This window comes from Nanorana parkeri, unplaced genomic scaffold (genome assembly GCF_000935625.1).
Source record: "Nanorana parkeri isolate BGI_ZX_2015 unplaced genomic scaffold, ASM93562v1 scaffold1389, whole genome shotgun sequence".
Classification (NCBI taxonomy): domain Eukaryota; kingdom Metazoa; phylum Chordata; class Amphibia; order Anura; family Dicroglossidae; genus Nanorana; species Nanorana parkeri.
In genome coordinates, this window is record NW_017307657.1 from 110776 (window position 1) to 127190 (window position 16415).

General features: G+C 43.1%; 1 protein-coding gene across 1 annotated transcript in view; it reads right to left on the minus strand.

Moving 5' to 3' along the window:
- Positions 1-140: 140 nt before the first annotated feature.
- MYO7A (myosin VIIA) overlaps positions 141-16415 on the minus strand; it is a 111334-nt gene continuing 95059 nt past the window's right edge. The window contains exons 40-48 of the mRNA XM_018569759.1: positions 14683-14788; positions 13501-13614; positions 11003-11090; positions 9427-9533; positions 6585-6770; positions 3745-3861; positions 2316-2399; positions 1550-1669; positions 141-537 (exon numbers count right to left, since the gene is read on the minus strand). Of these exons, the coding sequence (XP_018425261.1) occupies positions 448-537; positions 1550-1669; positions 2316-2399; positions 3745-3861; positions 6585-6770; positions 9427-9533; positions 11003-11090; positions 13501-13614; positions 14683-14788 (1012 nt within the window). The 3' untranslated portion in view covers positions 141-447. The remainder of the gene's footprint in view (positions 538-1549; positions 1670-2315; positions 2400-3744; positions 3862-6584; positions 6771-9426; positions 9534-11002; positions 11091-13500; positions 13615-14682; positions 14789-16415) is intronic.

The window sequence follows — 16415 nt, forward strand, 5'->3', positions numbered from 1 at the left end:
GACCCGTGACGTCACATGACCGGGCAGAAGACTCCAGTACAAATACTGGAGGGGGGACTATATGGAAGGGTTGGGGAGGGTCTGTTAATTTTTGGAGGTGGCTTTAAATCTTCAAGCAGCGAACCGTTGTAACCGCCTTTGTAGCCTTACAGTGGAAACTCTTCTTAAGTGATATTTCTGATCATTGATGTCACTCCGTGCTCCCAGTTTGTGGCCCGTTGCTGTAAACCAAACCATGACCAAAGCTGCCCGCGTCAGTCACAGGTAGTCGTCCTCGCTGGACAGGGAAGTTGAACCTTCAGTCTCTGAGCCGGAGGAAGCCCGGGACTCGGCTCTGTTCATGTTCCATACCTGAGGACAAAAGCTCTTGCCCCAGCTGCACGGGTAGCCCACGGGCTTGGAAGAGCGAATCAAATCTACGGCCAGTTGCCAGCGTTGCCCCTCAGTTCACTTGCTGCCCTTCGCTCCTCGTTGTTTATTCATCGACGTCAGCATCTGGCTGATGTAGGACGTCAAGAGGTCGTCCATCTTGTACCCCTGAAAAGATGGAAGTCGTGAAAGGCTGTTATGGGATCTGTGCTGTATGGAGGCTGCTCCTGCTGATCTCCTCCTGAAAATACTGGCTGACTGGCTGTCATAACGTTCTCATGCTTCAGTGTTTTATGAGTCACTGACCTGCAGCAAATCCAGAGAGAGAGAACTCCCGACCTGGATTATTATATTGGGTCAGTAACTGGGGAAGAATTGAAGTAAATGGATGAGCATGACTGCCAAGCAGCTAGCATGTTAGAAAGAAGAGGTCAGCAATGACAGCACAGACTTCCTTTAAAGAGAAGTTCCAGCTTATGCCAAAATAATACCAAAAAAGTGCCAAAACTAACTCATTGTAGTTCAGGTTTAGAGATACATTAAGGCTGAACTCCGGGATCAACAAACATTGTCCTCATACAAAAGTCATGTGTCTTCTTATTGAATGTTGGTGAGCTTTGTGTATTTCTTCCAGATCTGTGCAGTAATCCCGTGTGAGACTTGGAGCTTCCTGTAATAAAGACCGCTCACTGCTGTTCTCTCTACTTGTTCATGATGACCGGTCTTGTCTCTGCCCTGTACTGTCATAGAGACGAGTCACTGCTGTTCTCTCTCCTTGTGAAGGGTGACTGGTCTTGTCTCCGCCCCCTCCTGTAATAAAGACCAGTCACGGCTGCTCTCTCTCCTTGTGCAGGGTGACTGGTCTTGTCTCCGCCTCCTCCTGTAATTTTCTGCAGGATCCTTGTAGTGGGTGGAGCCTGCTTGTACCCTCCCACAGCTCTGCTCCCTGCACAGGCTTTGTATAGCACAGCGATGATGACACTGCTACTTTTACAAAGGAAAATTTACACAAAAGGGAAATTTTATCCTATGTGGTTATTGTGCCCGGAGTTCAGCTTTAGGTTCTTTCTGGGGGTTGGGAGCAGTGTGAATGTTCAATGTTCTTTTTTTTGTAACGTACTATGTCAAAGTGTCACAGCTTTATAAATGAGAAGAATAAACACAAGCGTAGCTCACGTACCAGTGACGTCTCGCAGAGCAGCTTGCTGCCTCGCACCAGGTTCCCAATGGTGATGTGGAAGTAAGTATTTCCACTGCTCCAGTTGGAGATCTTTGTGAAAGGGTGAGTGGCCAAAATATCCTGCGGGGAGAACATTTGTCACACTTTTAGTGTCATGTGATATGACGGCACAGCACTGCAATTCAAACAACTCGAGCATAGCTTGCTGGTGGATGTAAACCCAAATACTAAGATCTCATATAACCTTTAACATGATAATATCACTTGGAAAGCTTTTTTTTTTTCCTTTAATGAGTAGTAGAAAAGCCGGCACGCTTCAGAGCGGGACCCTTGTTCTCTGTGTGGAAGCAGGGGTCTCTCTGCAGAGGTATGGCACGCCCCTTGTTGACTCAGAGCCAGAGCTGCCCAATCAGCAGGAACCCTGGGCTTTACTGATTGCAGAGCTCTGGGTCTGACTCTGTAAGGGACGTGTTGGACCACTCCTGGCCCCCAGAGAGCAAAGGTCCCGCTCTACGGCAGCTTGCAGGGGACAAACTTTGCTACTTTGCACACCTGTTGTGCGCCTGAAATGCAGTTAGTTCAGTAACTGAGGGTTACATTGGTTTGTATGTAACTTAAGAATTAAGATGACTACAAATGTGTCTCAGACGTTCACCCGCACACGTTGTGCCATATTCTCCCTGTGACAGGCTGACAAGGGAGCTCCGGCAGCATTGCTATTAGAGTGAGGCGTAGACGGGAAGGTATATATATATATATACTCTACCTTTGTCTTGGGGTCTATCAGGCTGACACCGTGCTTGTTCACTGCGATCAGGAGAATTTCCGGAAAATGAGGCTCTGTGGTTTGCTAATAAAAAAATAATAAACAATTGTTTTCCGGGTCAGTGATATCTTCAGCACTCCAATTATCATTACACAGAAAAAATTACTAACTTGTTGCTGGTTTTTTTGGCCCTGGAAGCAACATCAAAGTGAACTTGTGTTTTGCTTATGGAGGGCAAAGAAGTAGGTTTACGTAATGGCCCAGCTCCCTAGATTCACTCTCTCACTGCTCTCCCCCCACTCCCTCCCACTCCCCCCCCCTCCACTCCCCTGCCCTTTCACTGCCACGCTACTCCACTCCCCCGCTACTCCACTCCCACTCCACTCCACTCCCAAGCGACTCCATTCCCACGCCACTATCTTCCCACTCTACTCCCCTGCCACTCCACAAGCCCCACTGCACTGGTACTTTTTAAATTTCTCCAACACTTGCCGGTTGGCCCTATATGGTCCAAAAACACTAAAGGCCTCAGACTTTTTTAAATTTTTTTTACACAAAAGGAGAGTGCTTCCACAGTAACCAATTTCTCCAACCTTCCATTCCGTAACCTACAATAGATCAGTGACAGCTGGAAAATTTCCAGATTATGCAAAGAAAAATAATGCACATGTCCCACATCACAAGCACAATAAATGCATTTTTTTACATTGTGGGTCTCAGTAAGAAAATAGTCAAATGCTGCTCTTTGGCAGCTGCACAGGACACCATATAAAGCCAAGAGCTTTAGTTCAGGTGGCGCCCTCTGGTGGTGACATGAAAGAAGGTTTTTACACCGCATAGAGTACTGTTTCACGTGTGTCATATCATCACAACCGGTTGTAGTTCAGAGGTGTGGCGTGTGGGGCCTATTTCCAGGGCTGGGCTCATTAGGGGAAAACGTTTTAGCAGTGCTATACACCTAGGAACACTAGAGGCAACATAGAAAAGGAGCAATACCTCCTGCCTGTGCACCTCTGGACATTTAATTCCAAAAAAGGGAAGGAAGCTGTATAGGGGAGTTACACGACTCTCTGCAGCTCAGTAACATGTAGTCATCTTCTCTATCTCTGAAAGTCCTCCACTTGAAAACTATGCAAGCATGTGGTTATTCTAGTTTCCATCGTTGCTGTAATTAGGGATTAGGTAACACATGACATTGGTAGGAATCAAATCTAAATGAAACACTGTAGTTTCCCAATTTGCAGCCTGCCTCATGGTGGGAAAGGTTTGGGATATAATATTTTTAATTCTTTTGCAACTGTATTGGATTTCTTGGGGCAATCCTCGATTATGGAAGGTGAGAGAGCAGAACTTCACCTGAAAGAGGTAGAACGGCCAAGGGGGGTGGGTGTGGTTAGGGGAAAAGGGGCGGGGTCAATATATTTCTTACCTTGACTTCAAAAAAGGCTGAACCAAATGTTGGCCACTTGAAGATGATCTTCAGAAAGGCGACCTTGGACTCCTCTCTGGTTTTCCCGGCGTGTTTATTGAAGTAGGCAATAATGGACTGGGGAGGAACATACAAGTGTTAAAGGAGAACACCAGGCAATCTAAAAATTAACCCTTGCAGCGGGGCTACCCCCACCCTGCAAGGGTTAACTGCTCCTTTTGTTGTGGTTAAAATAAAGAAAATATATTCGCCCAGTCTTCAGTCCAGTGGTGGTGAGCGCTCACCTCTCTCCCCCTCGTTGCCCTCATGGCTAATGCAGCTGCATTAGACGCAATGATGTCACAGGCCCTTATACCCCTGGGGGAGAAGAGGCTGCGGGGACTGGTTTAACAGCCAAGCGGAACCGAGGTTCAGGTATGTATATTTTCTTTATTTTAGCCCCTAGGCAAGGCCGTCCCTTTAATCTGGCAGCCTGAGGCTGTTGACCTCGGGCAGCATCTCTTTGGCTCATGTGGGGGGGTGGCAGGCAGAGTGGCAAGGCCTGTCACCCCCTTTCCAGCCAGAGCATTCCAGTTTGCCAAGAGCCAGGCAGGGAGATGTGTAAGGGCCACACACATCTCCCCGCTCAGCTCTTAACAACTCGAGACGCTCTAGTCGGCGTCACTCTAAGATCCTAGCAACCAGTGACGTCACTGCAAGAATTTGCAAATACCCCAACAAGCTTAATTTACATCATCATTACTGATTCTAGCGCTGGGAGAGTTAACCCCTTCATGACTGAGGCCCTTTTTTCCATTTTTTAACCCATGTTATATTCCACATTTTAGGCCTGAAAATGACGTAAAACCCCCCAACATTATATATTTTCTGAATGCCAAGACCCTATAGAATAAAATATACGACGTGTGAGTATGAGACTGTCACACGTCGGCTTAATAGATCGGGAAGTGTGCGAACGCATACCGTCGCTCGCTCACTTCTCGATCATTTCCATGCAGAGAGCCGTGACTGTCAGTCACCGCTCCCTGCAGGGATACCCGTGACCCTTAAGAGAACTATGGGGGAAACACTGACCCCATAGTTCTCTTTTAATTAAATGATATGGCAAATGTAGGCCGAATCTTTGCTAGATGCAAACCTCAAAACTTAGATTAATTTACTAATAGTCTATTGTTCTTATAAGTCCAACAATTATTGTACTATTGCCATTGTTTAAGACCAGATCAATGCCTTTCCCCATGCAAGTGTCAGTGCACTGTTGCTGATGGACCCCGGGTGCCATTCGGAGATTAACCACTTCAAGACCAGGTGTTACACCCCCTTCCTGTCCAGGCCATTTTTCAGTATTCAGCGCTGCGGTACTTTGACTGACATTTATTCCGTCATACAACGCTGTACTGAAATGAATTTTATACAATTTTTTGGGGACAGATAGAGCTTTCTTTTGGTGGTATTTAACCCCTTCATGACTGAGGCCCTTTTTCATTTTTTGCACCCATGTTATATTCCACATTTTAGGCCTGAAAATGACTTAAAACCCCCCAACATTATATATTTTCTGAATGCCAAGACCCTATAGAATAAAATGGTGGTAGTTGCAAATTTTTATGTTGCGCAATATTAGCGCAACTCCTTATTAAACCCCAACATTTAGTGAAAATTTTAATTTAATGCCCCAAAACACAACAAAATACCAATTTTTTAAATGACATATAGAAGATGAGGTTACAATGAGTAAAACGATACCCAACATGCCCAGGTTACAAATTGCGTGCGTCCGTGAAACGGCGATAAACTGCAGTACCCCAAAAAGTCAATAGAAGACGCTTTAAAAGCCCCCACAGGTCATCAATTTAGAGATACCCCAAAATACTGGCCCTAGAATTATTGGTCTCACTCCGGCGTGCGCGGCGATACCCAACATGTGTAGCGCGTTCGTCGTTTTCATACGTAGGCGCACCCGACGCGTGTTTACGTGGCGACGCGCGTGCTCGCGGGGGCGGGGGACTTTAAAACATTTTTTATTATTATTATTAGATTGATTTTATTTAATTTTAATTGAAAAAGCTTTTTTTTTTAACTTTACTTTGACTGCTATCACATAGAGGGGCTTACAAGCCCCTTCTTCGGGACACAGAAGCGATCTGGCGACAGGTAAGTCGCCAGGATCGCTTCTGTTGTAAAGCCGACAGTCGGCTCTACAAGTTTAAACAGAGTCCCGGCGGCAAAAGTCGCTGGGAGTCTGTTTAAATAGCCCCGATGCTGGCGACGTACACTGTACGTCGTCAGTCACGAAGGGGTTAATCACCACTGGGGTTTTAATTTTTTACTATATTAAGGAAACATTATTGAAATTTTTGGGAAGAAAACATTTTTTTTCTCATTATGTTAGGAAACAATGATTATTACTAGAGGTGCACCGAAATGGAAATTTTAAAACCGAAACGAAACCGAAATTAAAAAAAATGTCAGGCCGAAACCGATACCGAAAATGTTTTTTATAAAAATTAAAAAGTTAAAAAGTTAGAATAAAAAACATTTTTGGTTTCGGCCTGACATTTATTTTTTATTTCAGTTTCGTTTCGGTTTTGAAATTTTTATTTCGGTGCACCTCTACCGAATACTGATTACTGAGAGCACTGGGTCTAATTTTGGGGCCATTGCACCTCATTTTTAGACAACCTGCACAAGTGATGTAACTGTGAGACTAAACACAGTGGTAGTCCATCTGGTTGCGTATCTATTTCTGTGTCTTCTGTTGGGTTTTAAGACAATAAGAGCCAAACTTGAGATCCGATTATGTAGAATTAGCATGGAGGCAAACTAGATGTTGGACCCACCCTCTTCCAGTCATCGGGATTCAGCTGCCGGAGGAGATCTTGAGGAACTAGTTCTTTCAGCATCTTGGGGATATTTGGGAAATAGGACTTATCATCTTCATACTTGACTCTGTAGATCAGAGCAGCCAACTGGAGGACGTCTTCCCTCGTGCACTTATGGTATCCGCGTAAGTATTTCGGGAGCTCCTGCGAATAGGACACATACGGGGAAGATAACATTAAAGGGGCTTATCACTTTGTGGCAGTCGTGAGAGCCAATAGATAAGAAAACTAAATATGATGAGGGGGATTTATCAAACCTGGAGCAGCTGTGCATGGCAACCCATCAGCTTCTCTCTTTCATTTTCAAATCTTAACAAACTGAATAGAGAAGCTGATTGGTTGCCATGGGCAACTGCTCCAGGTTTTGTCTGCCCCAGTTTTGATAAATCACCCTTGATGTGTTTATGTCACTTCATATGCTATAAGACAAGGCCATCTTAAAGAATGAGCTCCAATCTGCACAAACATTTACATGATATCTAAACAGTATATATTGTATATATATGCACAACACACACACACACACACACCCATTCATTGCAATTCAACTGAGCACGGCCATATTTGAAATCATACAATACACAAGCCCTGATGAAGAGGCCCCAAAACGCGTTGCATTTTCTACTGATTATTGAATACAACATCATTTTAAACTCTTTGACCATTAGTGGGGTCCTCTTTTTGCTTCTTAAAGGAGAACTATGAGGTGAGTGAAACTGTCACAGGTCGGCTCAGTAGATCGGGAAGGAGAACTATGGGGAAAAGCCTTAACCCCATAGTTCTCCTTTAAAGAACCCTTGCTGATTCTCTTGACACCCTACCCCCTCCTGCTGCTGATACCTTCTCCATCCTTTTTATATGCGTTACACACCTGCTGGAGCACTGAGTTAATATCCCTGTGCATGCTCCATGTTGGTCTTTGTCAAAGCTTACACAGGGCTAAAAAGGGGGAGAACCCTGCCACCATTTGTCATTGCTTGGCCCCTGTTCGATCAGATGTTGAGCACTGATTTGTGGGAAGGAAGAGGAGAAGGTCATGAGCTCCAACATATCTGACAGTATTGAGTATTGCTACAGGGTATCGCAGGAGAACATAGTGTTGGAGGAGTGTGTTAATAGAGGTATCAGCAGGAGAGGGGAAGAGCTATCAAGTGAACCCGTCACTTTACCCTGAGTGGGCAATGTCAGGTATACTTTGATCATATCTATCAAAAATCAAGGAAGGTTTAAAAAGTTACTACAGTAATACCTTGGTTTACGAGCATAATTCGTTCCGGAAGCATGCTTGTAATCCAAAGCGCTTGTATATCAAAGCGAATTTCCCCATAGGAAATAATGGAAATTCAGATGATTCGTTCCACAACCCAAAAATATTCACAGAAAAATGATTACAATACAATATAGTAATATAATACTGTACAAAATATAAAGAAAAATAACCCAATTTCGGGTTACCTTCGTGGCTGGGGTGAGGGGGACAAGAGAGAGGAGGATTATTGTGTAGGACGACTTTCACTATCACTAACGGAATCACTGCTATCTCTTGGCTCAATGGAATCTTTTTCATTTCGTGAAACCTTAACAAGGAATCTATCCAATGTGACATTACATTGTCGTTAAACAGACTCATCGCTCGCACTGCTACAGCCTTATTCGGGTGGTACTTTTCTACAAAATTTTGCTCTTAATGCAAGACATTGCTTGTGTATCAAGGCAAAATTTTTCAGAAATGTTTGCTTGTCTTGCAAAACACAAGGTATTACTGTATTCGCATTTTTACTAGTTTACTCTGGCCACTGAAAAGTTTTTGGAGATCATCAACAGCTTAAAGGAGAACTATGGGGTCAGTATTTTCCCCCGTAGTTCTCCTTAGGGTAACGGGAGGACACAAACTAGCGTCACTTGAATGCTGTGTCCGGGTATCAGACAGACAGGGGCAACCAAAATGAAGACAGGGACTACTGGCCCCCACTAAAGATAGTCTCAACTGTGATATTTACATATGAATATGCTCATGATATTTCCTCCCGCCCACGCACCTTACCCCAACTTTTCCCTTGAGATTGATAACACAACTATCCACCCCTCCCCCCCATGCCAAGGTGCTAGGTGTCATCTTTGACTCGGACCTCACCTTTCTTACCCACATCCAATCACTATCCAAATCCTGCCGCCTTCACCTTCGTAACATCTCCAAAATACGCCCCTTCCTCACCAATGAAACCACAAAGCTGCTTATCCACTCCCTTGTTATATCTCGTCTTGACTATTGCAACTCCCTCCTCATTGGCCTTCCACTACACAGGCTCCTCCCCCCTTCAGTCTGTCATGAATGCAGCTGCTAGACTTATCCACCTAACCAACCGCTCAGTGTTTGCTCCCCCCCTCTGTCGATCCCTGCACTGGCTTCCAATAGCCCAAAGGATAAAATTCAAAATATTAACAATCACTTACAAAGCCATCCACAACTCTACCCGGCTATATCTCAGACCTTGTCTCAAAATATCACCCTAACCGTCCACTCGGCTCTTCAAATGACATTCTGCTTTCCAGCTCCCTCATCAACTCCTCCCATGCTCGCCTCCAGGACTTCACTAGAGCCTCTCCCATCCTATGGAACTCTCTATCCCAACCTGTCTGTCTATCTCCCACTCTGACTGCCTTTAGGCGACCCCTAAGACAAAAGTTAGGTTTGGCCTCAATGAAAAAAGGTCCCTGCTGAATGACTGTCACCTTCATTCGGTGGAAGGTTTTTAGTTTATAAGATATAAGCTGAGACTCTAAATAAAAATGTCAATACCTGATAGTAGTGGAAGATGGAGTCAGCCATCGGATCCTTTGCGGGAACTGTATTTGTCCACAATTTTTTCATGAAGAACACTTGGTAGGTGAGAGAAGGCACTATTCCTGTAACATATAACAATGTGGGATGGTAGGTGAGAGAAGACACTATTCCTGTAACATATAACAATGTGGGATGGTAGGTGAGAGAAGACACTAGTCCTGTAACATATAACAATGTGGGATGGTAGGTGAGAGAAGATACTATTCCTGTAACATATAACAATGTGGGATGGTAGGTGAGAGAAGACACTATTCGTGTAACATATAACAATGTGGGATGGTAGGTGAGAGAAGGCACTATTCCTGTAACATATAACATTGTAGGATGGTAGGTAAGAGAAGACACTATTCCTGTAACATATAACAATGTGGGATGGTAGGTGAGAGAAGACACTAGTCCTGTAACATATAACAATGTGGGATGGTAGGTGAGAGAAGATACTATTCCTGTAACATATAACAATGTGGGATGGTAGGTGAGAGAAGACACTATTCCTGTAACATATAACAATGTGGGATGGTAGGTGAGAGAAGACACTATTCCTGTAACATATAACAATGTGGGATGGTAGGTGAGAGAAGACACTATTCCTGTAACATATAACATTGTAGGATGGTAGGTTAGAGAAGACACTATTCCTGTAACTCATAACATTGTCGGATGGTAGTGTGCTATTTGTAGAATGGGTCTCAGGTACAACAAATGTAACCATGCACAATGCCTGTAATGTCGAACTGTCATGGGGATAACAGCAAGCTTTCAACAAGCAAAGCCACATTGGGTAATGTATTAGTCTCCATTCACACCTGTAAGTTTAGGTGCAGTTAGGGATTCCTGCATCAGGAACTTGAGTTTTCCTGCAGCAGGAATCCCTAATCTGGCGTTTGTCAAGCTAATGATCAGATGACAGCCGCTGCTTGGAAATGCCTGCACACCGCATGTAATGATATGTGATATGTTTACATGTGGTTAGAAAATAATCACTATCTCAGGACGCATGATCGATTGTGCATCCAGGAAGAGTGTTTTCTAACCGCATGTAATCATATCATATACCATTACATGCATTGTGCAGGCACTTACATGCAGCTGCTATCACCTGATCATTTACTTGAATGGGTGACAGCTGCCACTTGTAAATGCCAGATTAGGGATTCCTGCTGCAGGAAAACACAAGTTCCTGACGCAGGAATCCTTAATCACACCTAAACTTACAGGTATGATTGGGGCCTTATTGTGAGTATATTAGTGTCTGTAGAACCATACCGGATATTGTTACATTTTATTTTGAAATATGAAATTTGGCAAACGGCCCCCATGGGAGGAAAAGATTTATCAAGTGGCCCCTGAATGAATTCAGTTGGCGACCCCTGTTCTAGACTGTAAAGGACTAGAGACAAAACCTAAAAAGTACGTAGACAGGTAGCATGCCTGACATAGATCACGCTCAGAGCCGAGAGCCACAAAACAAGCATGCTAACCACATAGCCATAGAAGAACACGCCTCCAGAGAGTTTGTGTCAGATCTTACCATCCTTGGACGGCCGGGCTTTCTTTATCCAGTCCGTCAAATGTCTGACAAAGTCAAAGAAAAAGTCTCCTTCTGGGACACTTATAACCTAAAAAGAGATAAACAGATTTAGTCAGCCCAAGTCTAGGAGTCCCACTATGGACTGAGTAATAATGAATAAAGGTTAAAGTGAATCTAAAGCCATTTTTGATAAGGGAAGGGTTGGAACTACTGTCAGATTTCTTATTGCTGGTACTTGCATAAGAGGTGCTAGACGCTCTATTGTTAATATGTAGTGTTGTGAAAGACTATCTCAGTGATCAACTTTCACATGGTTCTGCCTGATAAAGGGCACCCTGTGCAGCCCAGAAAGGCTTTTATGTCATTCTACACACTTGCGTCAATAAAGATGTCTACCCATTCTCATATTCTGATGGCACCATCAGTTTGTCACCGCTGTACCTGCTAACATTTAGGGACCGTATGGTAAGGAGTGAGGTGAGTTAATCGACATTATTCAGTGATCAACCTGACTCTCTATGGTAAGGCTGCTCACATGTACCAGAACACCCCCAAAAAGAGGGGGGCCTTAAGAGAAGTCCAAATATGAAAGACACAGTTAGAGTTCCACACCAATGGTCATGGGATTCAACCTTCAGGATTCAGATACTCCCCTTTGTCAGGACTGCAACACAGTGAAAAGTAAAAGTTCAGATAAAATAATAAAATTCATATTGTGTTCAACCTTTCAAATCTGAATTGTATTATTTTTTAACAACACTTTATATTCTTTCACTTGTGTTGTTACTCTGATGATGGGGCAGGGTCTGAACCTCTAAAACACATTGCATCCTTTATTCCACGGAATGTATAATAAAAAAGAATATATGGGACTTCTTAACCATTGGTGTGGCACTTTTACTGCTTACATATTTAGATTTTTATTGCTGTGTCCCTCGCTGTACAGATTTGCCCTCTTTATTTGTCCAAGTGACCATTGCCACCGGAACTGGAAGTGAGTGAAAGTCTAAAAATTTGAGTTGTCATCAGAACAGGTAGAGAGGGTAAATATTCCAATGGGGACACCTGTTCCAGTGACAACTGTCTTAGAGATGGTTTCCCTTACTTTGGAGAAATCTTCACTTGTTTTGATTGTGTCTCGAGACAAGCAGTGAGGTGAAATTGCTCAAGGGGACGTGTACAGAAAAAAAAAAAAATATATATATATATACATTAAGTCTGAGCTCTGATTTCTCTATTTTTTAGGGTTCCTAAATTAATTCCATATCCAATATCTGATCCTATGTTCAATCCAACCTACAACTTGCCATAATGGGCTTCTATAAGACATGGGATAGAGTAATAAAATGACTGACTCTCCATATAATTCTCATGTGTTATAGATGAATCAGTGTTTTCCCAAAATGTAATAAAAGCCGGTAAGAGGGTGAAGCCCTTTTCTTGTAGTCCATTGACGGCCACAGGAACTCTTTCATATTTGGGTTATGCTGTTCCCTATGGGAGGATTGGACAATGACAAACAAAAAAACTGTAGACCAGCCCAGGATAACACCTCCCAATCCCAGCATGCTTCAGTTTTGTAGCAAAGCAGCACCAAGAGCATGATCATAAACCCATAGTTGGTGGGACCTGTGTCACTCAATGGACTCCAAGAAAAGGATTTTGTGGTGAGTACAAATATTCTATTTTCTTTTTGATCCATTGAGCAACACAGGAAGTCTTTCACCTTTGGAACGTCCAAACAGTGTCCAGCAGAAAGGTGGGCAACACAGCAAACAAATAAGTTCATCTTTTAACAGCAGAGCTAAACAAAGGATGTTCATTCTCCTAGAACACTAGTATTAAGCTGAAGTGGTTCTCCTGGGCTGGTCTACAGTTTTTTTTTTTGTTTGCTAATCCTCCTGCTTGCTGGAAGCAATGCACGATGGGCTATGTATTCTTGGGAAATTGAAAATGCACCACCTAAAGCACCAGGGAACGAGACACAAAGCACACTGGGAATCCAGGAAGTTGGTGGAAGTGATGGGCAGATGGAAGGCAGCACTCACTACATAAAAGGGATTGTATCAAGTAAGCTTTCATTGTATTATCAAAAACAACTCTAGTATGTATTCCTATTACAATGCTGATGTTATAACAGGAGAGGATATGCTGGGACTTTGGAACTCCTTTAAGTTTAGACACAGCAGGTTCGGTTGAGATGCATTTGAGCAGAGCTGAGTTTGAATGCTAAAGGCAGCCTTTGACGTCAACATCCATCTACATGAGCCCTTAAAGAAATGCCCAAAGAAGTGCACTGCACTAGGACCATCTGAAGCCTATAACCAGCACTGATACACACAATAGAGTTACACTTATTAAAAAAAGAACCATTTTTAATTTATGATATAAATATATCAATTGAACTTCTCAAATTGTTCTGCCAAATGTAGTGACACACAAGTACACAATTTAACTTCATTCTGAGTTCTAAAGCTGCGAACTTCCGTCATTGTCACCTTATCAGAAATCTTTACAAACAGGCTGAAACCTTCCGGGGATTTCAGGAGCAGCCGGTTAGCAATATCTTGGCAGAAATCCTTGGCTTTGGTGCTAGACTCGACTTCGAATGCCTGTAAGACATGAACAGCTCACATTCAATAGGACTTTTTAGGACATACATTTGTAGCAGAAAATGGGGCTTGTTTATAAAAAACTGAAAGGGTTATTCACAAAAGGGTGAAGAGTTTGGAGAAGGCAGGAGAAGGGAACAATCTAGGACAACATAGCTGATTTGGAAAAATTCTCCAATTCAGCTCACTTTCCAGTTCAGCTATGTTCTCCTAGATTTTTTACTTCTCCTGCCTTCTCCAAACTCTTCACCCTTTTGTGAATAACCCTGTAAGTTGTCATTCATAGCAATCACCATGCTTTCCCAAAGCAAATCCCTTGAAAAAATCAAGTTCAAGCTGAAGTGTTGGCGAACACTCTATTAGGGCATTAGCTAGGTACCACTAAGATACCTCTAATGCTGTGCCGCAATGGTGGCTGCTGCTTAGAAGACAATTCACACAGATCGTGTCTACCGAAGCAGATTTAAGCATTTGTGCTAGATTATGAGCCCTTCAGATAATGAAGAAATACTTCAAAATGTTGGAAAATCTTTTTGCAACTTATAGTTGACTGTTTCTTTTTTAATGAAGAAAACAGAACACCAGCTTTCACAACCAGAATAAAATATGGCAGACAAAATTGGAAAATGAGTGTGGCAGGTCCAATTAGCTCACAGTTTGGCTGAGGATAGGCAGATGTCTCAGCCGCCTGCCCAGAGAACTTAAAACGTTTGGCAAACACAATTATCAAACACCTGAGCACAGCACATACTACAGTTATGCATTCTTCCAGCAATAATTTCTTTGCAGTTCTCGGCATTCAGTCACATGACATCTCAAAGCTGAAAAGAAAGTTGATGCTGGAAGGATTCCCTCTGTCAGGCATCCTGATTGCAGGTCTAAACAAGGATTTGGATAGCTGTATAACACCATCAGCGGTGACTAGCTGCATGTTCCAGTCTATTTAAAGTCTGAATAGGGGAGTATCTCCACACAGCCACCTGATAATCATATATTATTTGTACTGGCCTAGGGGCAAATGGCCCCCCCCCTATGCATATTATTCATCTTCTCTTCTTTATTGCTCACCTCATCTGTGTCATCTGGGAAGTATACTTTGTGGAAAATCTGGGTGGTTTTGTGCTGAATCGCTTCCACCTCTACCAGATGTGGCGGGTACTTCCTGGAGCCATTCCTACACAAGGGAAAATGTAGACTGAGTTATATAAAACATTTAATTACAGTAATATAATTGATTCCCGAAAATGTACATAAAGCTAAGAGAACTAATAATAATTTAAAGGAAGCTTGCATGTAAATATGTAGTCTGCCATTGCTGACCTCCAAAAGAAATGTTGCCTTTAGTGCTATATACCTGGAACATGTATGTCTATCAAGGGCTGTGACTTTTAGAAAGCCTGTGGGTTCTTCTTGCTTTGTCACTTGGTCCCCCATGCACCGAGCAGGCACTCCACATCTTCATACTGTCGTCAGAGCACGTTAAGATCATCTAATCCTATGTGTTCTGTTCTGATTTTAAGGTTGTGTCCTGGCCTACCTTCTACCATGCCCATGCTTACCTATTGGCCAGCAGATAGAGATGTCAGTGTGAGGAGGTAAGTCACAGCAGGAACATGGAATCTACAGTTGCTGTCTTCAAAATAGAGGATTTTGGAGACCCCAGGGCACTATGAAGGCAATCTGAGGTTATGGAAGTCTCTGTTATATGGCCTGAGACAAGGTTAGCAAAGTAAGAACAGTCTACAGATTCCTGTACCTTCATGACTGGAGGTCAGTGATGCCTAGATGTTCAGACTGAATTTAGCAGTGCCAGTATACATTGCCTAGCTTGACAGTAACTCTAGAACTTATGTACCTACTTAAATCATTTTTGCATACTCAAAAAAAAAAGTTTCCCTTTAACAGCAGTAGGCAGCTGTCACTGTGCCTCTCTCTGTGCAAGGTACAATGACAGCTCAGTGGGCGGGTCTGTTTTGTAAACAGACACTTGTGATCACCAGAATTGGCTGTCATATTAACCACTGATCCACCGTGATCAGTGGTTACCGTGATCCAATCAGAGTGATTACCGATTGTCAGTAAGAGATCAGAACAAGCTCAGAACTGGGAGCCCGCATTACTATTGGATTCTAGTTCCAGGAATCAGTATTGAATAACGTTCTCTCAGGATGAGGCTTCATGCTGGGGACTGTTAATCTATGGGCTGGGGGCGGAAAGACATTAACATGCTGTTTGCACTTTGTTTCAGATCTGTGCTCAGAAAGCATTATAAGCAGAAGAAAAGCATGACAGTCTGCCAACTAGTATTTTCAGAAAGAAGTACGCAATGGCAACCTACATATTTCTTTCTGTATGGATTTCCTTCAGATTACACAGACTGCAGATTGACTGACAGAGGAAGGAGACACCCGCTTCCTCTCTCCTTGCAGAGATGTCAGTTAGGTTTCCTTTATATTTCTTGACTTACATTACCTTTCGGGTGGAAGACAGCTTGATGCCAATTAAACATCCAGGTAGTTCCAGATCCTGACAGCTAAAAAAACCTCTGCTTTATCTATGGCAATAACAAGACTACTTTTTCTGGCCAGAAAACGAATAGCCCAGAAGTGGATCTCTCCTAGCCCTCTTACCTTTTGTGAATGGCTGAACAGTGATGTTGAAACTGTACAAACTATGTCACATGCAATCTTGGTTATCTGTGGAAGGTTTGGGATTTGGATGCATGCCTTAAATTCTATTTGTACTGTGGGCTATACCAATGCTCCACTTGATGTACTTTGTGAAAGCACGCTCATGCTTTG